Source organism: Carcharhinus amblyrhynchos, chromosome 13 (genome assembly GCF_965287045.1).
Source record: "Carcharhinus amblyrhynchos chromosome 13, sCarAmb.v2.hapA, whole genome shotgun sequence".
Classification (NCBI taxonomy): Eukaryota; Metazoa; Chordata; class Chondrichthyes; order Carcharhiniformes; family Carcharhinidae; genus Carcharhinus; species Carcharhinus amblyrhynchos.
Genome location: NC_137336.1, coordinates 37,511,733 through 37,539,184, shown reverse-complemented (window position 1 = coordinate 37,539,184; position 27,452 = coordinate 37,511,733). Strand labels below are relative to the sequence as shown.

The 27,452-nt window shown below is 41.8% G+C and overlaps 1 protein-coding gene across 1 annotated transcript in view; it reads left to right on the top strand.

Annotated features, from left to right (window-relative positions):
• Window positions 1-27,452, top strand: part of LOC145351497 (PH and SEC7 domain-containing protein 2-like) — a 124,881-nt gene that overhangs the window by 6,623 nt on the left and 90,806 nt on the right. The window contains exons 2-3 of the mRNA XM_080201096.1: window positions 7,990-8,704; window positions 18,298-18,795. Coding sequence (XP_080057222.1) covers window positions 8,079-8,704; window positions 18,298-18,795 — 1,124 coding nt within the window. The 5' untranslated portion in view covers window positions 7,990-8,078. The remainder of the gene's footprint in view (window positions 1-7,989; window positions 8,705-18,297; window positions 18,796-27,452) is intronic.

The following is a 27,452-nucleotide window of genomic DNA, read 5'->3' as shown; positions in this document are numbered from 1 at the left end:
AACAAAGAACAAAGAACAACCCAGCACAGGAAACAGGCCCTTCGGCCCAACGAGCCCGCGCTCGTATGAGATAGCAAAAGATAGATTGAAGACTTTTGAAATGGCATAGGGAGCCACCAGTGTATATGTAGTGTAAATATGTTAAACACTTAATAAACTAATGATCGCACTTTAATGTGTCTTGGTGTTTGAGTGGACTCTTATGCAAAGATTGCATTCACTGAAATGCACCCCAGGCTTCTCCCAGGTGAAATTTCTCCGAGAGGAAATCAGATTGGGTCACATAATGGATGCAGTGAACACAAGCTCCGTAAAAACAAAGGACTGTGTTCTGAACTAGCAGTAAGAGACATGTGTTGCATCACTTTTCGAAGACGACCCACCAACTTGTATGACTTTCCCAATGTTATGATTAATCTTTCCTCTCTGACCCTTGAACCTCCCCCATTACACTGGACCTCATTATTATAACCATGCATATGCCTGCTGTACTTCCACTGAGCCCAATCCATCATCTTCTCCATACCCATTCTGACCTTGACGCCTCCCATTATTGAAACTACTTGTTCCTCACCTTTAAAGAGCCCCACTATGAAATCATCCAGCTCCTGCCTATGACTGTGGAGATCCCAACATACCATGTCCCACTCACCTCATCACTACTACTGTCCCATCCACTTCCCTGTACCCTCAGTTTAATCCCCAAAGACCCTGCTGTGGATACCACTAATCCCTCTCTCCCTTTGGTTCAATCCTCAACCACCAGCTTTGCACACAAAACCATTCCACTTAGAGCAGCACGCACGCTCACTAACAGCCAACCCTTCCACCCTTTTTTATAAGTCAACCCATTCAGGAGCAGCAAGCCGCATTCCTCACGCCCAGCCACACATGCGCTGTTCCCTAGTGACTCGTTCATCCTTACCTGGTCAACATCCCTCCCTTCTCAACACAGATGTGTGCTCTTCCCCAGTTAGATTTCCACTCTTGGCTAACCTTCCTGCTCTGTGTAACCTAGACTACCACCAGCAGATCTCAATCATGGCTTGGCATGGATCGCTGCTCAAAGAGGAAAGATCTGTGGCTACTCACTCCAAAGCACAGGTTGATGGCTACCTCACCTGGTGCACAGCACTCTATGCAGCTGTGAATCTGAAGGCTGATTGCTTGTGGATAAATTAATTGAGAAGGGGAACTTAATTCTGGCAAGCTGGCCTTTTAATGCGCATAGATGATATGCAAACGTGTGCTAAAGGACTTCCCAACGTCTGCTGTTGAGATGCTCAATCTGCCTTTACAATTTGAGAACTTATTAAAAGTCTACTTAGTATTCACGAGTAGGCTTACATTAACACTGCAATGAAGTTACTGTGAAAATCCCCAAGTTGCCACACCCCAGTGTCTGTTTGGGTACATGGAGGAAGAATTTAGTATAGACAACCCACCTAACCAGCACATCTTTGCTCAGTGGGAGGAAAGCAGAGAGCCTGGAGGAAATCCACGCAGACACCGGAGAATGTGCAAACTCCACACAGAATACGGCCCAAGCTGGAAATCAAACCCAGGTCCCTGGTGCTGTGAGGCAGTAGTACTAACCACTATGCTTCTGTGCCGCCCATTGAACTTGATTCTAAACTTTCAACATGCCCTTCACCTGCACAATTAAGTTTCCTTGCCCGCATTTCTTTCTGCTCACACTAGCATCAGAACATTCTACCCAACGTTTTTAAATCAGAAAATATCTCTATTGATTTTCAATCATTTCTTCGTTTGGTACAATGAAATGGGGCTTTTTTTTCACATTCAGAATGCACTTTGTGATGACATGACAGCAATTATTTTTATGTTGGATCATTTGCTGCAGGTGTAGCCATGTGTTGCAGTCCTAGCAAAGATGCTTCTGAAAACCCTGAGTTTGACTGCTGTGAGTCTCCATGTCGTATAATTACATTGTGATGTTTCAATGGAGCACATCGGTTTTGAAAGCAGACAAGTTTCTTCCAATGTAATTGTCTGAAGAGGATGGTTTGATGTTGGGTTTTTATGATGAAAGTTTTGTCTGTTGCTAATTATTCTGGGATTTCTGTGGTAGGCCTTACTTGATTTTCACTGAAAATCTTCCTCCTCGTTTGCAGCCGGAATTCTCCAATGCCACTGAGAGTGAATGGGGTTTTGGCTGGAACACCAAATTCTCCCATTCTCACTTGCAGTGGGTTGACCATGAATGAGATTGGAGAGTCCTGCTCATGATTAATGGAGATAGGAGCTTTGTAAATAAGTTTCAATTATAAGTCTTTGAGGGTAACTAGGTGGACATAACTTTTTCTGCACCCCAATCCTTTTGGTTCAAGGCAGAAGAGTCAGAAGAGTCTATACTAACTCTGTTTCTCTCTCCATCGCCAGACCTGCTGAATATTTCCAGCATTTCCAGTTTTTATTTCAGATTTTCTGCATTCACAGTATTTTGCTTTTATATCTTTCTGTCTTTATTTGAGGTGCTGCAAGTGGAGGCTGTAGTGCATTTTAAATTGTGTGTACATATACAGCAAGAGGTGAGCCCAGATTAACTTTAAAAGTACAGGAATAACTTGCATGATAAAAACATAATTTCAATAAATCGCATATAATTTCCTTTTCCATTTAGCTATTTTGAGGGATATTTTATCTATTTGTACACAATGTTTGAATTTAACACATTGGTGATGAACAAACCATATTAAAGGTAACACCTCCCCGTTCAATAGAAAACCAGGTATTTGGATGGCAATCTGATTTGGGGTTGTATAGGTATGAAACTACCAAAGAAAAACCAAAATGCTGGAAATGCTCTGCAGGTATGGCAGCATTTGGGAAGAGAGAAACAGAGTTAATGGGTGGGATTTTCCACACAAGAGGTGCTCATCATTGGCCGGTAGCAGGATCTTCTGAACCTGCCATTGTCAAGGCAATTTTCCGTTGAATGCACCACTTTTGCCGCTGGCATCCTACATTATAGAGAAGGCATATCCGTAGAGATGCAGAACAAGATGTGATGGGAGAGGTGCAGATACACAACAACATCTTGGCCACCTGCAGAGGATCTCTTGATGGGGATGTGACAGAAGGCTGCAATGGGTCTGCAAGCAGTCACCATTGTGGAGACAAAGGTAGCCCATGGCTACAGCTTACAGAACTCAGTGTCACCAATAGCTGCACCTTTTCTGAGAGTCCATGATTGATGTTGGAGGAATTAGAACTTCAGCTGTATTGGTAGTCACCCAATGCCAGCAGCATTCAGGGTGACCTTGACCTGAACTTCTATGCCTCAGGTTCATTCCAGGGCTCAGTGAAGACATGTGCAGCATTCCCCAATCTGCTACCCATTACTTCATCAAGGTAGTGACAGATAAGCTTTTCAGAAAGCTCAACCAGTACATAAATTTTCAAACTGATGCAGACAGGTAGATCAAGAAAACCAGAGGATTTTGCGCTGTTGTGATACAGTGGTTAGCACTACTGCCTCACAGTCCTAGGAACCTGGGTTTGATTCCTGGCTTGGCTCACTGTCTGTGAGAAGGTGACATGTTATCCCCATGTCTGCATGTTTCCTCCCACAGTTCCCCTAGGTGCAATATCTCATAGACTACATGTATATGACCATTAAAGCTTCCACAGTCCAGCCAGTGGTCTTCATTAACAGGAAGAGATTTAGTTCCCTTAGCATTCAAATTGAGCATAATTTTTCCCCTGCTCTTTCCATCTTCAAGATTTGTAGTCTTTTGCAGATTTTATTTCACATGGTATTGTCTTGTTCACATTTGGTCTTTATCTCACTTGTGCCTACTAACCACCTAGTCTTTGACTTGTGTTTATTAAGCTACTCTGTGGTACATTGTTAAAGGTTTCCATTTTTCATTAATTAGCACTTTCCGAATGTTAACTACAAAGTGAGTAAATTTGAAACTAGTTCCTTTGAATTTGGCCCTTTTAAATCAATTTTTATTTGTCCCACATCCTGCCAAATATATTGTGTAATTATTTAAATCCTGTGAGGAGTAAATTTCCTAACATTGTACTCTAACCTCGCATTGAAGTCTGCACTCCCTTCTGTACAAATCTAGGCATCTAAGTAAGGATGCCAATTTAAAGACTCATCCCACTTTTTCTGTTTTTACTACTTTGGCCTTGTAGTTCTCCAAATAGATTGCGATGACCCAGAATACTTCGAATTTTGTTTTTATTGGCCTGATATATAGGCCAATATATATATTCAGTTCCCAAGTTTCGGAAGTGAAAGGACCAGTCTCGCAATGTAATTGTGTTCAGTTTCTGCTTTTCTGATATTTTAGAGGGGTTGTGTTTAAGTTGTAAACCTTTAAGCACTGCAGTAGTTTCAACCTGTGATTCAAGGTAATATTGCTACCTTCTATGCTACATATATATATATGTGTGGAATAAAATAATTTTCTATATTTATTAATGCACTTGTATGGATAAAAGTTTATTTTATCTTTTGTAGTAAATATATTAATGACAGATTATTTAAGTGCATTTGCTTTATTTTTTAATCTAAATTGTTTGTCACTATCAGATTATTCCGTATCAATCAGAAGGATGGATGGCAAGGGCATTTTGGATTTTGCTTACATTGATAGTGCTAGCTACAAAACTAGCTGTAGTGGATGAATTATGCCAGTTTTTACAGGAGTCAAATTTGTTTAACCACATGTTGTTTTAAAACTGATTTTCACAATGGTTAATGGTTAAAGATATAGAATCCACAGTGAATAGTGCTACAAAATGTTAGGATGTGAATTTGTACATGTGAATTCTCACAGCAAATTCTGACTTATGTTGTCCAAATGAGCCACCATGCTCAAGGGCAAATAATAAATGGCGATTGCCTAAGGACTCAGCCTCTTTGTAGGTGCTACAGAGTTATTTTAGGGTGAGCATTAGAAATAAATTGTCCATTAATTTTACTGGGAGCATGTGTGGTTTTGAGAAAAATGACATAAAAAAACTCTGGGGGTGCCTTATCAAAATTTTTTCAGGCTGAGACAGAAAACAGGCGTGAAGCTTTCCAGCTCCACAGACCAGTTTTCTCTCCAGATTTTGAGCCCCTTAGTCAAAACAAAATGAGTGGGTGTGGTTTGTGCCCATCACTCTGGCGAGGCAGAGCCTCATAAAGCCAGCAAGACTGATTCCTCTGAGGTCGGGACACCATTTTTTTAAGGGTGCCTCAATCAGCAGAAAAAGTTAATCCCCTCCCCCACAACACCACAGAGATATTGGGGGTCTTTCTCCCCCCACCAATAATCAATGGCATTCCAATCCATCATCAGTGCCTTTTCTTCCTCCCCCTCACCACATATAAATGACTATTCCACCCCCCCACCCCAACTCCACCCCATCCAGTGAGTCTCCCACTAGGGTCACTCCAGCAGTGTCTCCTGGCACAGGTTGGCACTGCCAGTTGGCACTGCTAGTGGCCGCACCAACATGTTCCAGGGGGGCAGTGCCAGGGCAATGACTGGTCATGTCCCTTTCCTCTATATCTATCTCTGCACCCTGGAGGGATCTCCTCGACTGATTCTCATTTGTCTAAACCTGTTGTGAACCTTGCCGATGTGAGGGGAAAGAATCATGTGGCCAGGATGGGGAGTAGAGGCTGCAGTGAGCTGTTAATCATATTAAAATCTATTTAATTGAGTTTCCAGCCCTTTTATGGATATTTCCCGATTTTCTCCTCTTACGCCCATGCCGGCGATCCCGCACAGAGTGTGCAAGCTCAAAATCCTCCCCACATAATTGATAATTGTTTTAAAGTAGAAGAGAAATAGAACTTGAATTAATTGCTATACTGAAGCTTGTTGAATTTTAATTTGTTACGTAATTAACAACAGGTTTGTAACCGAGGTAGGGAAAAAAATCCTAAGTAAAGTGTATGAATTTAATGGGTAATTGAAAAGTTACCTTTCAATGAGTCACAACATTTCAACCTGCTTTTAAAAGACAAAAGCAAAGTCCTACAGATGCTGGATATCTGAATGAGAAACAGAAATGCTGGGCATACTAAACCCCCTCATGCCCTAATTCCTGTAAGGAGCCTGTTTCACTGTTTCATTCTCCCAGTTTCTCTGTCTTCATTGCATTTGTTCTCATGATGCAATCTTTCATACTATGCCTTTCTCCTCAAACAAAGACTACCTGCTCCTCTTCTATTCTACCTCATCTTCATTGACCCTCAACCACGTCCATTTCATTTTTTCCCACTTCTGCTTTAATTCCTTCCCACCCCCGCTCCCAGAAGCATGATAGCGCTCCCCGTGACCTCACCTTCCACTTCACCAGAAGATTCAATCATCCTCTGCCATTCCTGCCATCACCAAAAACATTTTCTTTTCCCTTTGAGTGTGGCAAAGGGACTGTTCCTTCTTTCCTGGTCCATTCTTCAGTCCCACCTTCTCTGGTACCTTTCTATCCCAATGCAAGAGATGCTACGCCTATTCTTTTACTTGCTCCCCACTCACCACACAAGTCTCCAAACTCTTTCCAGGTAAAACACATTTTACTTGTTTTACTTCATTTCTTTCAACTTAGTACACAATATTCAATGCTCAGAATGTGGTCTTGTCTACACTGTGGAGATCAATCACAGATTGACAGGCTGCCCCATGAAACACCTCTGTTCAGTCCATCACTTGTCATTTGAATTCTGCACCACTATTCTGTTCTGACTCTTCTGCCCTTGACCCCCTGCAGTGTTCCAATGAAGCTCACCACAAGCCATCTGGATTCAACATTTTTCTTTTTTTTTCTCTCTCCTTTTTCCCTTTCTTTCTTTTGGATGATAGCTGTTATGATTTTTCCATTTAAACCTCCTTTAGAAACACCTTTGATTCCTTTATTTTCCCTTTACTACTCTCTTTAGCCTTGGAGTGTGAACCCTTTTGTCATTTAATGTCTCCTGCCTTCCACTCTATCAGAGACCCTCCATTTTTTACCTTTTTCCACTTCCCATTTTCACTTGTTTAAAACCTATTGTATCTAATTTTTCACAGCCCTTTAATGCTGGGCTGAATTAAACAAGGCGCTGGATTCTTTGCCTCCTGGCTAAAATGTGGGCTGGAACCCACGGAGGGGAACAATTGGCCCTTAAAAGCCTTGAGGCAGATTTCAAGATCAGGAAGCCCCATGCTTGAGAGATTCCGACCAATCAGCGGCCAACCACTCTCCAGCATTTTGGGATTTGGATCTGGAGCTGGACTACAATAAATGTTGGAGGGTATCACTGGATGCCAAGCTGGCAGTCCCTGGCAAGGAGGAAGGGGGTGATGTGGGGTAGGGTGAGGAGGATGAGTGAACCAGGGTTCAGGAAAATGCAACCTTTGAGATTGGGGAAGGAGGGGTGGCTTGGGGGCCCTCCAATGGCTTCAGAGGACAGGATTATGAGGGATTCCACTTCTCACCTATAACCTTTGCAGGGAAACCTACTAAGTTGGCTGTTTGGCATGGACCTCTCCTGCCATTGGTTACATCCCAGTGGCGGTGAGGTGAGGACCTTAAGTGGGAAATAACTTGCCCACTTAAGGTCTCATTTGGTCTACTGATGGGGGTGGGGTTATATCCTTCACTACCACTGTGTGGTAAAATTGCAGTGGGAGCTGGGATAGGTGGGAAGGCAGTGGGCAGATTGCCAACTGGGTTTAATAAACCACTATCCTCCTGTCTTTCACCCTCTGATAGTGTAGTACAAAATTCAGCTAACTAATTCATTTTCTCCCTCCATAGAAATTATCTGATCTCTGAGTATTTCTGGCATTTTCTGCTTTTTGATAATATTGTTGACCATGTAATGTAAATGAAACTGTTCTTCCCGTAATTACTATTTCCTGTAAAACATTTGTATCCTAAGTATTCTGTCTGCTCACCATTGTTTTATTTATTTTTAGATCTACTGGCTGTTCATTCAGAAAAAAAAATGTCTTTTTCTCTCTTCTCTTATAGGTTTAAGTTTCAGCTGTATCAACTGTAAGTAACATAATAAAGTACACATCAAAAACTGGAAGATTGCCTAAATTTTATATAATCTCAACATGAACCAAGAAAAGAATGCTCTTTGTACCCCAGGGGTTAGGATCACGAACAAGCTCAACAATTTGGTGCAAGAAACAGCTATTCAAAACAGAAGTGAAAATCACCTGACAGCCACAGAAAGTCAAGCTCCAAATGGGGATGAACAGATCTTTCTAAAAATGGATACATTAAACTCAGAATACGCACAAGGAATAACATCTAAGCAGCCATCTTCTGATAAAAATTCACTTATAGGAGATGAGAAATCAAACAATGCAGCTGAACATCTGGGAACAATAGCCAAACAAGAACATAAGGCACAGGGTGTAAAAAGATTGCCTGAGCAGTCAGGTCAAGAACACGACACAGACAGGAAGAATACTTCTAGTCTCACCCTTGAGGTTGAAGCAATAGCAGAAACAAGCACAAAATGTCCTGATGGCAAAATTACTGAGGGAGTGACTGGAATAATGGCAAATGGAATATGTTGTGACTTAAAAGTCGGGGAGGATACTGGTCAAAGATCAGAAAATGCTATTCTCATGGATTTGGCTGAGAAAAAAGACAGCAGTAATTTTTTGGAGAAAAGCACAGCATGTGGAAAGGATGCACAGACCAAACGCTATGTAGAAGAGGAGCAGAAAAGGTAATTACTTGGAGGAGATGCATCTGGGGTTTGAGGTTCCTTAATTGCCTAGATATATGCTGCTGTTAGTGGTAACAGTACTTGATTTAGCAATGATAGAGTTGTTCTGATGCCAAACAAATTTGGTTTCAGGCTCATAGGAAACAATGGAAAGTATTGGTAGCATGAAAAAATGTTCTTTTGAATGCGTTATGATTTTCAAGCCATACTTTTATTTAAGAAAAAACAAAGTGCTGCAGAAGCTGGGAATCCAAAGCGTAAACAGAAATTTCTGTTTCTTTCAGATTTTGTGATTGTAATTTATTTTGTTTTAATTATCAATTGTCCATGAGAATTAATGAAAGCCAATTTCAATGATGCAGTTTATCACTTTTAAGATGTAGATGTTATAAGTGCTGGCAAATATCAGAATGCAAGATTGCCAATTAGCCCATGTTTCATTCACCCTAACATTTTGTGGCATAATTATGATCGACCAAGAGTATGCACAGAAGCAAAGTGTACAATCTGTGTCTTCCACTTCCTTCTGAGCCAATGGAGCAAATGAGGCAATGGCTGCTGAGTCTCAGTTTCTGCCTAGTTGTTATCCCCTTGGGCTGGTCCTCCAAGCAGCATGCTGCAAGTACTCCAATTCCACCAACACTTGTTCCTCCTCATTTGTGCTGTGTACTTTACAAAGTGCTTAATCCTACAACTCACCAATGTAATTCACTCCTGCCTCCACCAGTGGCAGAATATGTGCTCATACTAAAGAAAAGAAGCTGCTAGGTGAGTTGGTCGGTTGGGATAAATAGTACTGTGTGATTTAATAAATAACTAAAAGGAATAATTGAATTTGGTAATTAAGTAATTAATTAGAGCTCATAAGTATGGCAGGACAGGTGGTGTGTCAAGGCTGCAGTGTGAGGGAGCTCATGCATACTAGTGTTATCCAGGGCAAGCATATCTGCAACTCAGAGTCATTGAGTTGGAGGCTGAGGTGCAGGTAGAACTAAACATCAGGGAGCAGGAGAATTACCCTAAACTCTGTTTTAGGATGTGGTCACAGCCCTTAGGATAGGACCTTTAGGTTTGGAAAGTGTTCAGGAACAGAAGGGTGTAACTGCAGCTGGGGCAGATAAGGGGACCCAGAAGGCAGGATTTCAGGAGTGTCTACTTATGTAATTATCCAGCAGATTTGAGGTTCTTTCAACTCCTGGATGAGAGCTGGGGCTGCAGGTTGGATGAGCTAATTCAAGTGAGGGGGGACATGTAAGAATAGTCATTGCAGGCAACAGTATAATGAGGGAGATAAATACTGTTCTCTGTGGCAAGGAGCAAGAAGCCAGTTTTGACTGCCTGATGCCAGTGTTTGGGATATCTGCTCAGAACTGGAAAGGAACTTGCATTGGGAGGGGGAGGATCCAGTGGTCATGGTCCATGTAGGTATCAATGACATAGGCAGGATGTGGAAGGTGGTTCTGCATAGTAATTATGAGGAGCTGGACACCAAATTAAGATTCAGAACCTCCAAGGTTATAATTTCTGGACTATTACCTTTTCCACATGCAAATGAGTTTAGAGAAAATAATGCATAGCTCAAAGTTGGTGTGGGAGAAGTGGGTTCTGGTTTATGGGGCACTGACACCAGTGCTGGATAAAGTGGGATCCATACTGTTGGGATTGTCTGTACCTGAACCATGCTGGGGCTGATCTTAGAATAAAACCCCTATAGTGCAGAAGGAGGCAGTTTGGTCCATCGAGTCTGTACTGACTCTCCGACAGAGCATCTTACCCAGAATCACTCCCCTCCCTTTCCCTGAAATCCCACCATTTAGCCACATAATCCTCTAACATATTTGGACTCTTAAGAGGCAATTTAGCATGGTCAGTCCACCTAGCCTGCAGATCTTTGGACTGTGAGAGGAAACTGGAGCAGCTGGAGGAAAGCCACGCAGCAGGGGAGGATGTGCAAACTCTACACTGTCACTCCAGGCTGGAATCGAACAAGCTCCTTGGCAATGAGGCAACAGTGCTAACTATCATGATACCATGCTGATATTCTATGAGAGCTACATAACGAACAAAGTAGAGAGAGTCTCGGACTAAATAGTGGGGGCAAAAACATCAAATTTGAGAAGATGTGGTATGTCATAGAGTAGAAACAAGGCAAGGTGGTCAGTATTAATATGGGAAATAATAAATAGACCATAACAAAAAGAGTATAAATCTAAGAGAAAATGAATAAAAGGCTAAAACTTAAGGCTCTCTATCTGAGTGCATATAGCATTCAAAATAAAGGAGATGAACTGCTCATGTAAATAGAAATCTGATTGTCATTGCAGAAACATGGCTACAGGATGACACAGATTGGGACCTGAATATTGAATGGTATTTAGGAAGGACAAAAAGTTAAGAACAAGTGGAGGAGTGCCTTTGTTAATTAATAATTATTAGCACATTAGTGAAGGATGATGTAGGCTCAGGAAACTAGGAAGTAGAAGCAGTTTGGGTTGAGATGAGAAATTATAAAGGCAGGAACTTGCTTGTGGGAGTGGTGTATAGGCCTCCTAATTGTAACTACAGTGAGTTAGTGTAAATGGGTCTTTATCTGATTGGCAGGATATAATGAGTGATGTGCTGCAGGGATCAGTGTCAGGCCTCAACTTTTTACAATTTACATAAATGACTTGGATGAAGAGACTGAATATATTGTTGCTAAATTTGCTGATGACACAAGGATAAGTAGGAAAGTAACTTGTGAAGAAGATGTAAGGTGACTTCAAAGAGACCTAAATAGGTTAGGTGAGTGGTCAAAAATCTGGCATATTAAGTATGATTGGGCAAATGTGAAATTATCCATTTTCACGGGGAAAATGAAAAATAAGCTTATTACCTAAATGGCGAGAGATTGCAGAGCTCTGAAGTGCAGAGAGATCTCGGTGTCCTAGGTCATGAATTACAAAAGGCACAGCAAGTAATTAGGAAAGCAAATAGAATGTTATCATTTATTGTGAGGAGAATTGATTACAAAAGTAAGAAATCTGTACTTCCATTGTTTGAAGCATTGGTGAGACCATATTTGAAGTATCATGCACAGTATTGGTCTCTATTAAAGGAAACTTAAGGTTAAATTGAAGGACAGGAGAGCCTATTATCATCTGGGACTACAGCAACTTTACTTTTACTATATTAATACCAGGAATTGGTGGGTTGTTTTATGAGGGAATGTTTGATAGGCTAAGCTCTTATCCACTGGAGTTTAGAAGAATAAGAGTCGACTTGATCCTGAGGGGTATTGACAGAGTAGATGTGGAGAGGATATTTCTTCTTGTTGGAAAATCTAGGAATAAACATCCTTGTTTTAAAATAAATGCTCACTCATTTAAGACAGATGAGAGATGCTCACAGCTAGAGGGTGCTATCATGCATGCCCAGATCTCTATGTTCTATGGAAAGTGTATGTAGAACAGAGGTATCTGTCACTCTCCCAGGATGTTGTCCACCCCCGATCACTGGCCTCCCTGGCCGATTGCCTCCACCCCCCACCATCTGCCTCCCTTTAGGCCCTGTGCCCTTTCCTTAGGCTCTGCTCCATGGCACTGCCTGGTGGGTAGTGCCAGGGTTCCTGATGGATAGTGCCAGATCCAAAGTTGGCACTGCCCTCTCCGCCCAACCCATTCCTGATCACTCGAGAGACCTCCATGGTCTCAGGTCCTATCAGTGAGGCCATCATGTCAGGTCCTCATTGCGAAGGACAATTCTATTCTGGGCTCACTAATCATATTAAAATTAAGAGTGCACCTTTCCGTTGTGTGAGACTGATCACACCGGAGATCCAGGACTGGTCAGATCGTGGGAGGTGAGAAACTGATTGACTGGCGGGCCGAGTCAGTGAGATCACTTCTGTTGTGTGTTTTATACGTATGTTTAATTGCACTTTCTGAAACAAATCTGCATGCGTGTTTGAGATGTATAGACCCATTTCTTGAAAGGACTTCTCTGCTCTTGCTCTGAACTTGCATCCTTCTTTAGTTTCATCCTGTTTTCACTTATGCCCTCTTCAAACTCATCTTATTCAGAAGACTCACCTTCTGGTCCCCAGTTTAGCTGATGTCGTTAATAATTAGTTCTCTCCCCTGAGGTGTTGTTCCTCACTACTTTAATTCTGCTGTTATCACCCTCTTCAAAAAAAATCCTTGATTTACTGCCCTAGCTCTAATCTTTCCTCTTCAAACTTTTCGGATATGTTGCCAGCCACCATGCTCATCTTTCCCAAAGCTCCATGTTTGACTCCCTCCAATCAGGTTTCTGTCCTTGCCATTGTACTGAAACGACTGTTACCAAAGTCGCCAATTACATCCTCGGTGGCTATGTCAAAAATAAACTATCCTTCCTTGTCCTTCCTGATCTTTGATATGGTTGACCACACCATCCTCCTCCAACGCCTCTCCACTGTCACCAAGTTACGAGGGACTGCTCTCACGTGGTTCTAGTATCTCTAATCATAGCCAGAGTATCACTAGTGACAGCGTCTCTTCCTATTCCCACACTGTTGCCTCTGTTGCATCATGAGGATCTAATCCTGGCTGCTTCCTGTTTCTTGTCTACGCACTGCTACCTGGCAACATCATCAGAAAGCATAGCATGAGTTTTCTCATATCGTCTGTCCACATTCAGCTCTACCTCAGCACTACCCCACTTGACTGCAGAATTATCAGATTGCTTACCCATTTATATATTGGAAAATCTGAAGCCATTATAGTCTGTCTTCACTCCAATCTCTGTTCCCTAATTACTGATTTCATTCTTCTCCCAGGCAACTGTCTGAGACTAAACCAGACTGTCATATTTGACTCCAAGATGAGTTTCCAACAACATATCATCACCATCACTAAAACTACTCATTTCCACCTCTGTAACATCGCCTGCCTTCCTCTCTGCCTGTGCTTACCTGTTGCTAAAACCTTCATCCGTGTCTTTGTTACTTCTAGACTTGACAATTTCAATGCAGTCCCAACTAGAATCCCATATTCTACTATCTGAACTTCAAGTTAACCAAAAGTCAGTTGGCTGTCCTTGATTGTACCACATTCAGTTCACCCAATGCTTGCTGACTTATACTAGCTCCCAGTCAAATAACACCTCGATTTTAAAACTCCTTGTTTTTCAAATCCATCAATGTCCTTGCTACTCCCATTCTTTGTAAACTTCTCCACCCTGACAACACTGAGATAACTGCGCTCATCTAATTAAAATTTAGAGTTCATTTATTAGTACCACAAGCAGGCTTACATTAACACTGCAATGAACAAGTTACTATGAAAATCCCCTAGCCTCTGGCCTCTTGAAGATTCCTGAATTTAATTGCTCCATCGTTGGTGGCCAAGCTTTCAGCTGCCTAGGCCCTCAGCTCTCAAATTCCTCCCCTGAACTCTGCTGACACTCTTTCTCTTTTAAGATGCTCCCCAAAATCTATCTCTTTAAACAAGCTTTTGGCCACCTTCTTTAACATTGCCTTATGTGATGCAGTGTCTATCTTTGCTTTATAACATCTGTGAAGAGTCTTAGAATGTTTTGTTATTTACAATGTGAAGTTGTTATTTCTTTTCTGAATATGGGGCTTGGAAGCTCACCAATCAAAAATGCTCCCATGATTCCTGGTATCATTTAAGAAAGCACATTCTGACATGTGACACTTCAGTTTCAGCCTGTCTTCTTCCAATAAATAACCAGAAGCTGTCAGAGAGACAAAGAGATAAAAGTAAAAGACACTGGCATGGATAGTCCTCAGCAAATTGGTATGGAAAAAATGATTATTTAGGGCAGGGTTTTACAAACATTTCCAGCCACGGAACCTTGTTGACCTCTCAAGAGAACTGATGGAACCCCTGAAAAACATTATTCTTATGTTGAAGATCTAAATCACAAAAAAATTATTATTTTGCGCAATAGGCAGAAACATATAAAAAAAAAAGTATTTTCTATTCCTTATATGTCCACATTTATTATAATTTAAAATTACTGTTGGGCAGCACAGTGTCACAGTGGTTAGCACTGCTGCCTCAAAGCTCCAGGGACTCGGGTTCAATTCCTGGTTTGGGTCAGTGTATGTGCGAAGTCTGCCTGTTCTACCTGGGTTTGTGTGGGTTTCCTCTGGGTGCGCTGGTTTCCTCCCACAGTCTGAAAGATGCACTGGTTAGATGCATTGATCAAGCTAAATTCAGGTGCTAGAATGTGGTAACTAGGGGATATTCACAGTAACTTCACTGCAGTAATAATGTAAGCTTACTTGTGGCACTAATAAATAAACCTTAAACAAATACTTAAGTCTTACCTTTTTGCCATTTGTAATGGGAGGAGTGATGCTGCTTCTTTTACTTACAAAATTTGTTTAACATTTGGAATGTTGCTTGTACACATACAAAGACCCACAACCAAAATAAGCTCAAGCACACACACATACATGCTCCCCCCGCCTCATGTACAAACACTCATTCCCACACCCATCCCTTTCTCTCGCATACACAAATCCATCTCTTCCTCCCATCCACACTCCCAAGTATCTCTTTCTCCACCCACACTACCACTTCTCTTTCCCCATCCACACTCCCTCTTCTCTCTCTCGCTCCCATCTGCACTCTCATTTTTCTCTCTCTCGCTCTACACCTCAGCTTCTGCTTCTCACTCCCTGTCATGGCCTCCAAGTCGGCCACCCCTCTGCCTTGTGGCTGTGGTCTATCTTGCTGTCCAGTTGTCTTCACGCTTGCCCTGACTTTGCCTCTATTTCCAGCTCACCCAATCAGCGGCTGGGTTCTCAGTGCTTTCCCTGCTGATGGAACGGCCTATCAGTAGCCAATACAGTGTGAAAATCACTTTTGATTGGACAAGCTCATTTATAAAACAGAATAAAACTATTGAGTGATTAGCTGAAGAAAATGCCTAAAAATGAGCTTTATTCAAATAGAAAATGGCTGGACTTATCATGATATCCTGGTTTAGCCCCATGGTCCTGTGGATCCCAGTTTGGGAAACACTAATGTTGGAAAATATGGGCAGTTGAATTTGCATTACAGTTTAATACACCTGGGTATAATTTTCTTTCTTTGGAGGCAGGTTAGTTAAGCATACAAGTGCTGTAAATCTACTATTATTGCTTCCGTTCACTTATGCTTTTACTGTTTAACAAGTTGTAGCCTAAACTATAATAAAGAGAAGTCAAGGTAAATTATGTAAGGACATGAGATATCACCATAAATCAGAGTAGGATGATGAGGGTTCCCGTTTGATTATAAGATGCCTAGATGTTGGACAGTGAAATGCACTTTCTAGGTCACAGAGTCATACAGGTTTACAACATGGAAATAGGCCCTTCGGCCCAACTCGCCCAAGCCACCCTTTTTTTTTAAACCCCTGAGCTCGTCCCAGTTGCCTGCATTTGGCCCATATCCCTCTATACCCATCTTACCTATGTAACTGTTCAAACGCTTTTCAAAAAACAAAATTATACCCGCCTCTACTACTATCTCTGGCGGCTTGTTCCAGACACTCACTATCCTCTTGTGTGAAAAAAATGTCGCTCTGGGCCTTCTTGTATCTCTCCCCTCTCATCTTAAACCTCTGCCCTCTAGTTTTAGACTCCCTGACCTTTGGGAAAAGATAGTGATAATCTAACTGATCTGTACCCTTCATTATTTTATAGAGCTCTATAAGGTCACCCCTCAGCCTCTTACGCTCCAGAGAAAAAAGTCCCAGTCTATTCAGCCTCTCCTTATAACTCAATCCATCAAGTCCTGGTAACATCCTAGTAAATCTTTTCTGCACTCTTTCTAGTTTAATAATATCCTTTCTATAATAGGTTGACCACAACTGTACGCAGTATTCCAAGTGTGGCCTTACCAATGTCTTGTACAACTTTAACAAGACATCCCAACTGACCAATGAAACCAAACAGGCTGAATGCCTGCTTCACCACTCTGTCCACCTGTGACTCCGCTTTCAAAGGGCTATGAACCTGTACTCGTAGATCTCTTTGCTCTGTAACTCTCCCCAATGCCCTACCATTAATAAAGTCCTGCCCTCATTCAATCTACCAAAATGCACCACCTCACATTTATCTAAATTAAACTCCATCTGCCATTCATCAGCCCACTAGCCCAATTGACCAAGATCCTGTTGCAATCCAAGATAACCTTTTTCATTGTCCAGTATGCCCCCAATCTTGGTGTCATCTGCAAACTTACTAACCATGCCTCCTATGTTCTCATCCAAATCATTAATATAAATGACAAAAACAGTGGACCCAGCACCGATCTCTGAGGCACACTGCTGGTCACAGGTCTCCAGTTTGAAAAACAACTCTCTACCACCACCCTCTGTCTCCTGTCATCAAGCTTCTGGCTTCTGCCATCAAGGTCATAAGGAGTGTGGGTTTTTATTTTGCTGTGATCATGATGTTGAACCAGAGAATAAAACTATTGAGCGTGATTAGCTGAAGAAAACACTTAAAAATGTATCACCATCCTGTTCGCTCTAATAACATTCTTGATTGCAATGTTTCCCCCAGATTGATGAAACTTTCTCCATAGCATCTCCTGCAGATGCATTCCACAGCTGGACTATGGAAGAGCAATGCTCTTCCCCTCTGCTTTCCTTTGGATGTTAAATTTGATGCTAGTTCCCTTTTAATATCCCCTAATACTTGTGTGCTCCCAGTGAATCATGTGTGGTGTACCAGGACTGCTACTGTTCTATTTCAATGAGTTGACCTCACATTATAGCTAAAAGTATACCCAGCACCCCAGGAGCCTGGAATGGCAATATTCTCCTCTGTAGTTATAGAACTCAATTCATAAAATTAAATCTCTTAATGGAAATGATTCTTTTCTAACTGGAAGTAGGTAGGAAAAGATATATACATATGAGACTACCCAATTCACTCTTTAACACTTCCAGACTTATTTTTTCATGTAAGTGGAATAGAATTGTCCTTTTTTTTTATAAAATCCAGTATCTAATCTCCAACATGTTTCAAAAGGAGCTGAGTGCAAGTATCTTGATTTCCAATAAACTGTAATCCACCATCATGAATTGTAGAATGTAACAAGCATTTTTTTAATTTATTAGTTCTACAAGTAGGCAATGTTGCAATGAAGCCACTGTGAAAATCCCCTAGTCACCACACTCCAGCACCTGTTTGGGTATGCTGAGGGAGAATTTAGCATGGCCAATGCACTTAACCAGCACATCTTTCGGGCTATGGGAGAAAATCGGAGCACCCAGAGGAAACCCATGCAGACATGGGGAAAACGTGCTGACACCAAACCGGGACTCGAACCCCCAGGTCCCTGGCACTGTGAGACAGCAGTGCCACCATGCTGCCCTTTTGTTGATGGAATCAGTATTCTTTTTACATAGAAATGTGGACTTTGTAAATCTTTTTTCCCATGTATCGATATATTCACAACTATAACTTTTATAAAATGTTTCTTGTTTTCAGTGAAGTATTTCTATTTGTTCAGTAAAAGAGTAAATGCATTTATTAGAGCTATACGTTTAAATAAAGGTTTAAAATGTTACTAAATGTTATTCTGTTTGTGATGGTCTGTTAACAGGTTGATAGTCGAAGATATGATGCCTGATGGCGCAACTGCAGAAAAAGAACAAGTCCAAGCGAAAGACAGTCGAGATGGATTCAGCTCTACATTTGAAAGAATTGTGGAATCTGATCTTATGAAGGGGACTTCATACAGTAGCCTGGATTCTTTGGATGTATTGTCACTGACTGATGAGACAGATAGTTGTATCAGTTTTGAAGCCCCACTCACACCACTGATTCAGCAACGAATTAAGGAAACCCCTGAACTGTTACAGCAGAAACTGGTTCAAGTTGCTGAGCAGCGAGAAATCCTGGATGCTGGAAATAGCGATGACCAGGAATGTCAATCTAAGATGAATGAGGCAAGTGTTGAAAGTCCACTGAGACACTCACTCACGAGCAGCAGGTCTGAGAATGTGCTGAGCAGGTCCTCTTTGAAGTCCATGCCAAATGGTTTGCACAATGAGAGAGATGAACTAGAAGACGACATCAACAAGATAGTTAACTCCATCAGGTAAATAGGTTAAATAAAAGTAGTTTCATAGTAAATTAATTTTGTGTTGAACATTTTTAAATGTGTATTAACAAAAAAAATTGCTCTACTTTAACAATGAGAATTTTTCACTTTGGTCCTAGCATGTATGAATTTAATTATCAGGAAACTGTTCTCCGAGGCTATGAATTCCTTTCGAGTAATTTTAATGCAGTATGCAAGGCTAGATGTTCCCAAAATGATTCCTAGCTCATTAACACTCAGTAGTGGTGGGGAAGGTTTTGGGATGGATTTTGAAGGAGCCGTGTAATCTATCAAAATAGAATCTGAGAAAATTATTCCCGACTGTGTAGCTAAGAAAATTAAAAGCTGTACGGCTGGAGTTCTAGCAGAGGATGTGAAGACAAGTCCAGCATCAGAAGAGAAGAGTTGTGTTTAATTCACTCATTCATGAGATGCGGGCATTTCTGGCCAGGCTAATGTTTATTGCCCATCCCTAATTGCCCTGAACTAAGTGGTTTGCTAGGCTATTTCAGAAAGAAGAGTCAACCACATTGCTGTGGATCTGGAGTCACATGTAGGCCAGACCAGGTAAGGACAGCAGATCTCCTTACATAAAGGATATTAATGAATCAGACGAGGTTTTACAACAGTTGACAGTGGTTTCACAGTCATCAATAGACTTTTAGTTCCAGATTTTTATTGAATTCAAATTCCAATATCTGCCATGGTGAGATTCAAACCTGAGTCCCCAGAGCAGATCTTGGGTCTCTGGATCACTAGTCCAGTGACAATACCACTCTGCTATTGCCTCCCCATAGGAGCACAAGGCTAAAGAAAGTTGCAGAAATAGGAAGGGTGAGACAATGAATGATTTATTGATGGGGCAATGATTTTGAAATCAGTGTTTTAGAGGATAAGGAACTGATGTGATTGATGAAGATAGGGTTATTAGGGATGCGAGAGTTCATGTGGGATAGAACATGACAGAAGAATTAGAGATGAGTTATGATTTTTGAAGCAGAAGCACGATATTTCACTGGAAACCTTAAATTAAAACAGAATGCTGAAAATGTTCAGAGTATAAGCAGAGTCTCTGGAGAAAGAAAAACAGAATTACATTTCAAGTTTCTGGTCTTTCATAACTAGAAGATGTTTGAGATGAACAGTTTTTAAGCAAAGGAAAGATTTGTGATGGGGAAGAGCAGGAATGATCAAATGACAAAGGGGTGGAGGGGTGCAGAATAGCATAGAGAGAAGAAAGCATGGAAAGCCTAGCCCAGGAATACAGCAGAATAAGGCATGAACATCCAGTAGCATGAACCATCCCACCAATCAAGTACCAACAGGAGGGGAGGTGATTCTCCCAAAAAATTCAAAGTGTCAAATTCATGTAAAAACTGGAGTAAATCCCACTGTTTTTTTTCAGCAGAAGTTTCAAAATGAATCTCTACGCTCCATGTCCCACAGTGTGCACTTATGTGAATCATGTGAAAATTCTGTGGCAGGGCCTATTCCTGCTGGAGAGGCCAGCAGCAGGGGGTGGGGGGATGAGAGTGGTATGGGACAACATATATTTAATAGGCTAATTAACTAGAATTTGACGCTGAATTTTGGAATCTACCAATGGCACACAGAGACCGGGGGTTTGAGAACCTTGCCGCGTTGAAGAATGCAGCAAAGTGGGAGCTCAGTGCTGACTCTCTCAGCCAGCCTCTGACAAAGCCAGTGTGTGATAGCAGGGTGGGTGATGCACAGAGAGGGAAATGACAGAAAGGGAAAAAAATGTGTGAATGGGGAGGCATGCTGTTTGGTTACAAGGTTAACACTGGTACTATGGCACTTGCTCCCAAGGAACAAATTAGGATAAGGAGGAAAGTTGTCAGAGGGGATGTGGGGTAGATCAGGATAAAAGGCCTAGGAGAGAGGACATCTACCATAGGCCTCATCTAGCTAGGTTTCGGGGCCCTCTGGGAGTAGGTTGAGCAGCTCAAGAGGAAGGAAGGTCAGTGGGGCACATTGGAGGGGGGCAAACTCAGGTTGGGCAAGATGAAGAAGGGTACAGACAGCCATCCTAACAGCCTCCTATATACAGAAGTGACTATCCCCAGGAGAGAGTCCACTATTTGGACTAGGTGCTTGTGCAGCAGTGTTTATGAAGACTGTATCTCCTCAGGGCGGTAGTCTCTGCATAATTCTACAAAATGAACAGCAACCCATGGGAGTTAATAACTACCCAGTACCAGTGGTATTGAAGATCATTATGGTTTTCAACTTCTGGATGGCACGGTGGCACAGGAGTTAGCACTGCTGCCTCACGGCGTCAGGGACCTGGGTTCAATTCCCGGCTTGTATCACGGTCTGTGTGGAGTCTGCACGTTCTCTGCATGTCTGCATGGGCTTCCTCCGGGTGTTCCATTTTCCTCCCATAGTCTGAGAGACATAGTTCATTGGCCATGCTAAATTTTCGCTCAGTGTACCTGAACAGGCGCCAGAGCGTGACGACTTGGGGATTTTCACAGTAACTTCATTGGTGTTAATGTAAGCCTACTTGTGACACTAATAAATAAACTTGAAACACCTCCAGGTCTTTCCAAGGATCTATTGGAGACGTGAGGGATCTCTCAGTCTGTGGCCCATCTGTGCAACAAGGAGGTGGTCAATGCCATGTTCAAGAGGTCAGCAACTATGTGCACTACTACATCGATCAAGACAGTCAGGAGTGATATAATTTAAAGCTCATTTACTGAGTAAAGGAGTAATCTTGAGTCAGTCTTTTCTTAACATAGGCTTATTCACAAAATCAGGAAAACTCTAGCATGGTGTCCCTTTTCCTTCCATTGCCCCACCCCAGTGGAAACCAGGTCTTATATATAATGAAGAATAATGCCTTAATCTTTCACTAGTTAGTAACAGCTGCTCTCGCTTACAACTAGAGCATGCCCTTCATTCTGGTAAGATTGCAACAATAACAAAGAGGACAGTTCATTGGACTCAGAGCCATCATTGGCTCCCCTGAGTGTAGGGTAAGATCGATTGTGTGTATGTAACCTTAAAGGCACTCACGTTCAAAAGAAAGGGTTTCCACTTGCTCGATGGTCAACTACCAGATGTGGATCTTTAAGATGGCTACCTGGTTCCCAGGAAGTAGCCAAGTTGTCTGTGTATTTCAGCAGTTAAGGTACCACAACTTTTCTGGACCCTGTGTGCCTTCAGGGTTGGATATGTCTCATGCCTCATGCCTGTGAGGAACCTATGCTTGCACACAGAGAAGAGGCTCAACACCTGCCATGGATCCACCTTCAAGCAGGCTATTCAGCTTCTGAAGCTGTGATTCAGGGCTGAGATCAGTTTAGTGGAGCCCTTCAGTATGCCCTAATAAGGGACTTGTGAATCATGGTGGCCTGCTGGGCGGTGTTGAATAATGAGAACCTTGTTGATTGTGATGCTTCCTCAAATGATGAGGATCTGGAAGAAGGTGCTAATTAGGCAATGTAAGATGAATGAAACCTGGACCACAGGCAAGGTTCAATGAGATATACATAAGGAAGGCTCAGGACATCCAAATATATAGCCGTTTCTTGTCATTCTTATGCACTTTCAGAAATGGAAAAGTGTATGGAGAATGCACCTTGGCAGATAGAAGAATGTCATTAGCATGCCTGACACAGCGTGACACAAGATCAAAGTTCTAGGTGTAACCGATAACTGCTGACTTCCTCTACGATGCTTGGTTAGGTCTCCTTTGCCTATCCCTGGAGGACGACATCCTGCTTTTGTCTTTGTCGTGAAGGGGAATCTGCAGGGAGGCATTGTTAAACGATTGACCACCGGTGTCCAGCTTCTATTGTTCTTACTGCAGGCAGAAGGCAGCCATCAGAGAGAGCACTATTGTTTGAAAATAGCATTGGACAGAAAACTGGTTGATGGCGGAAACTTCCTGGCAGAAGCTATTTCAGACTGGTTTGAGGAAGTTACAAGCAGGGTGGATATTACATATTTAAAGTGATTGCAGGTTGCTTTAAGAACTGATCATATGATTTGAAGGTGATGTTGTTAGGGTGTTGCCACAGGCTGCTGTTTTACTTTCAGTTTTTTTTTGGGTGCAGTTCAGACAACACCTCCAAGAATAAAGCTGTTGTTGTTACTTTGAATCTACATATGCAAACCACATTTTTTTTAATGTAATACCCATAACCCCTAACATAGGTAAGGCAGTACAGAGGAAAAAAAATTGGCAGTGGCTCAGGACTTTATTTCATCGAGCAAAATTCCTAAGTAGAAAGGAAACAATTATCGTGGGTCTTCACACTTCGAATTTAGAGGACTGGGGAGAACCAACAACAGGATTGAAAATTAAAGTGCTAGGAAAACAAGTCGGAAAAAAAGCTCTCTAAGTGGTTTTAAAATAAGGTTTTTGTTTCTCCCTGATCAGAGAAGGGTGAGATTCTAAGTAGTATCTGGCATATTTTAAAAAAGTGAGACTGTGCTGTCATTTAGAAAAAAATAATCAAGTCGACGGTTTCCAAGGTAAAAAGAAGAGTACTTGGAAGTTTTAAATAAAGTACTGAGCAGTCTTGAGCCGCTAATGCATGCCATTGAAATGGCTGGTCAATTGGGATCCATGGGCCCTTAAATTAAGAAAATAAATCATTGCAGTTCCTGCGCTGAGTGTTTTCAGTGCTTTGTGTAAGTGACTAAAATTGAAAACAAGTTGCTCGTACCCATTTTTCTCAGTACAGTAGGAAGTAAAATTCACACCAGAACTTGGTTCATCCAACAAAGCCAGGAACAAATACTTACAATGACTTGATAAAAATCCTTGAAGAGCATACTCTCCAAAACCAATGATCGTTGCTGAAACAGCTCAGGTTCCACTGAAGGAAATAAGTGGAAGGCGAAAGCATTGCTTCATTTGTGGCAACGTTAAAAAGGCTGGCATAACACTGTGAGTCTGGGGAGTTATTCAAAGATTCTCTTCTAGATTGTCCAGTTTGTGGTTTCCAAAATGAGGCTACCCAAAGAAGATTGCTTACTGAACATGCTTTGACTTTAAAAACAGCAGTAGAAATCGCACTGTAGATGAAACTGGCTGCTAAAAAGACTTTGCAGGAATGAAGATTTACAAGTTGGAAACTACCATAAGTCGTCAAACTAGCAACAAGCAAGTCACAGATGTACAAAAATGGGCCATTCAGTGCGTGAACACTAGACCAAAGATAGTTAATGCAAGAATTATGGCAACAATGTGTCACATTGCAAAAGGTTGTTAGGCTAGACCAACTTCCCCTGAGAAGAATACACAAAAGGAGAATCTGGGTACCTTCAAAAAGAAGAACAAATTGCATTCTACGAAAAGAATTTGCAACACGGCAGAAAGGAATTGCAACTGTGAAGAAAAATATGTCCAGAAATATGACGAAGAATTCCAGCTGAGCATCTTATCCATACAGGTGAATCACATGACTTCTGAATCACCCAGAATCTAAGTGGACACCCTACGAGGATGGCGGTTGATACTGGTGCTGGTGTACATTAATTCCTGAGACTACATACTAACAAAAGCTGAAACATCTTCCTTTAAAATCCGCTGATGTGATTTTAAGGACATACACAAAATGGATTATGCCATTAAAAGGTCCCAAGTTGGCAGTTTATAATGTGGGAAAATGTGAAGTTGTCAGACAAATAAGCAGAGCATTATTTAAATGGAGACAATGTACAGAATGCTGCAGAGGATCTGAGCAACCTTGTACCATCATATTACAGAATAACAGAATTGTTATTGCATAAGAGGAAGCCATTTGGCTCATTGTTGTCTGCACCAGCTCTCTAAATGAGCAATGCACCTAGTTCCATTCTCCTGCTTTCACCTTGTAACCCTACACATTCTTTCTTTTCAAATAAGAGTCTAATTTCTTTTTGAATCCTTCAATTTAACTTGCTTCTACCAGACTCTCAGGCAGAGCATTCCAAACCCTCACCATTTGCTGCGTGAAAACGTTTTTCCTCATATCATTATTGCTTCATTTGCCAAGTATTTTAATTCTGTGCATTCTTTTTCTTGATCCTTTCATGCTTCTCTCCATCTACTCTATGCACACACCTCATGATTTTGAATACCTTCTCTCTTAGCCTTCTTTTCATGAATCATGAAATGTTAACATGCAGACACAGCATAAAATTAGGAAGACATAGAATGTTTGCCTTTGTTGCAAAGCGGATGGAGGATAAAAGTGTGGAAGTCTTGCTTCTATTGTGTAGGGCATTAGTGAGACCGCAACTAGGGTACTGTATAATGTTATAGTTACCTTATTTAAGGAGGGACATAGTTTCATTGAACATAGTCTCCATTGCTCACTGGATAAGATAATTTAAACACTAAAGATCCTTGACAAGAAGAAATTCCTGTTTATCTTTATTTTAAATAGAAGATCCTTATTAGACAATTCTAGGGTGGCACAGTTGCTAGCACTGATACCTCACAGTGCCAGGACCTGGGATAGATTCTCGGCTTGGGTCACTGTCTGTGCGGATTCTGCACATTCTCCCCGTGGATTTTCCCCTGGTACTCTGTTTCCTCCCATAGTCCGCAAGATGTGTTGGTTAGGTGCATTAGCCATGCTAAATCCTCCCTCAGGTATCTGAACAGGTGCCGGTGTGTGGTGACGAGGGGATTTTCACAGTAACTTCATTGCAGTGTTAATGTAAGCTTACTTGTGATACTAATAAATAAACTTTAGATTTCCCCAGGAGAGGAAACTTCCTCTCGCCACCTACCCTTCAAGCCCTCTCAGAATCCTGTGGGCAGGATTTTCCGTACTTCCCGCTGTATGTTTCACAGTGGTGGAAGTGGCCTGCCATTGACCAGCAGCAGGAGCCTTTGGTCCCGCCGTTATCAACAGGGTTTCCCTTTTAATGCAACCACACCACCAGGAACCCCAATGCGGGTGTTCTCCATCAGTGGGACCTGAAGATCCTGTCAGTGGAAATGCCAGAAGATTTCAGCCCATATGCTTCAATAAGATTACCTCTCATTCTTCTAAACTCCAATGAATGTAGGCCCAACTTGATCAACCTTTCTTCACTAGACAACTCCTCTTCCCAGGAACCTCCTCTGCAGTTCAGAGAGGAAGGTACGGAAAATCCTGCCCATAGAAATTCTGAAAGGGCTTGGCAGGGTAGATGGTGAGAGAATGTTTCCACTTGTAGGGAAATCTGGAACTGGGGCAAAGTTTAAAACTCAGGGGCCTTCCATTTAAAACAAAGATGAAGAAGAATTCCCTCTAGTCAAGGGTCTTCAATGTTTAAATTCTCTTATCTAGTGAACAGTGGAGACTGGGCCATTGAATGTATTCAAGACTGAGCTAGACAGATTTTAGATTGACAAGGAAGTTAGAAGTTATGAGAGTAAGCGGGAAAATGTAGTTAAGGCTACAATTAGATCAACCATCATCTTATTGCATGGCGAAACAGGCTCCAGGGACTGAATGGTCTACTCCTGCTCTGATTTTTAATGCTCTCATAGCCTCTTAAATATTGCACCAGTATCCCTACCTCTATTTTTCTTCTTGCCCTTGCTCTTCAATTGGACACTCCCTGTGCCTCTCCTGAATTAAGTGGTCAGCCACTGTGAAATGGCGAACAGTTGGCCAATGCATGTCTGAGCAGAAGCGGCATCAGTTTCCTGCAGCCTTGATTCAGAATGTAGCAGATAATGTTAGCTGCATCAACCCCTCACTAATACTGTATTCTGTCCAAAAGATAGGATTGTGTAGGGATGTAATTACATTACAAAACCATTGAGTGGCAGTGCTTCAATCTGTTTGCCTTTACGTTAAATGGAATTGAAATATTTTTATTAAAACCAATATTTAGATATCACTACTCCAAATACATTATCAATAATTAGCAATGCTTATTATCAAACTCCTACTCCAGCTCTAAACCTCAAAATTCCCTTGTGTTCTGCCTGAACAATTTTTGGCCTCCTCTTTCTACCTGTCCATGGGTGGGACCAGAAGACTTCATGGGCAGGAACGGCTTGAAAATTCCAGCCTATGTGTTTCATTGAATCCTTACAGTGCAGAAGGAGGCCATTCGAGCTATTGAGTCCGCACCATCAGCAATCCCACCCAGGTCCCATCCCTGTTACCCCATGTATTTATCCCACTTATCTCCCTGACACTAAGGAGCAATTTACCATGGCCCATCAGCCTAACTCGCACATCTTTGGACTGTGGGAGGAAATAAGAGCAAGTGTGCAAACTCCACACTGACAGTGACCCAAGATTGGGATCAACCCTGAGTCCCTGGCACTCTGAGGCAGCAGTGCTATTCACTGCACCTCCATGCCACCCTATTTCATCAAGATCACCTCTCATTCTTCTGAACACCAATAAATATAGGCTTGACTTGGTCAACCTTTCTTTTATTAGACAACCCAGATCTAGGAATCAGCCAAGGGAACCTTCTCTGAACTACTTCCAATGAAAATATGTCCCTCCGGCTGGAGTAGAATTTCTTACACAGAAATGTTTCGTCTTAATATCTGAAGAAACAATAAGGCTGTGTGATTGCTCCTCTTGGGTATAACTCCATTTGTCAGTCAAGACATACTGCCTTTTGCAACTCATCACTGAATTCTCGGTAGTTAAAATATTCTCCACGATCGTGGA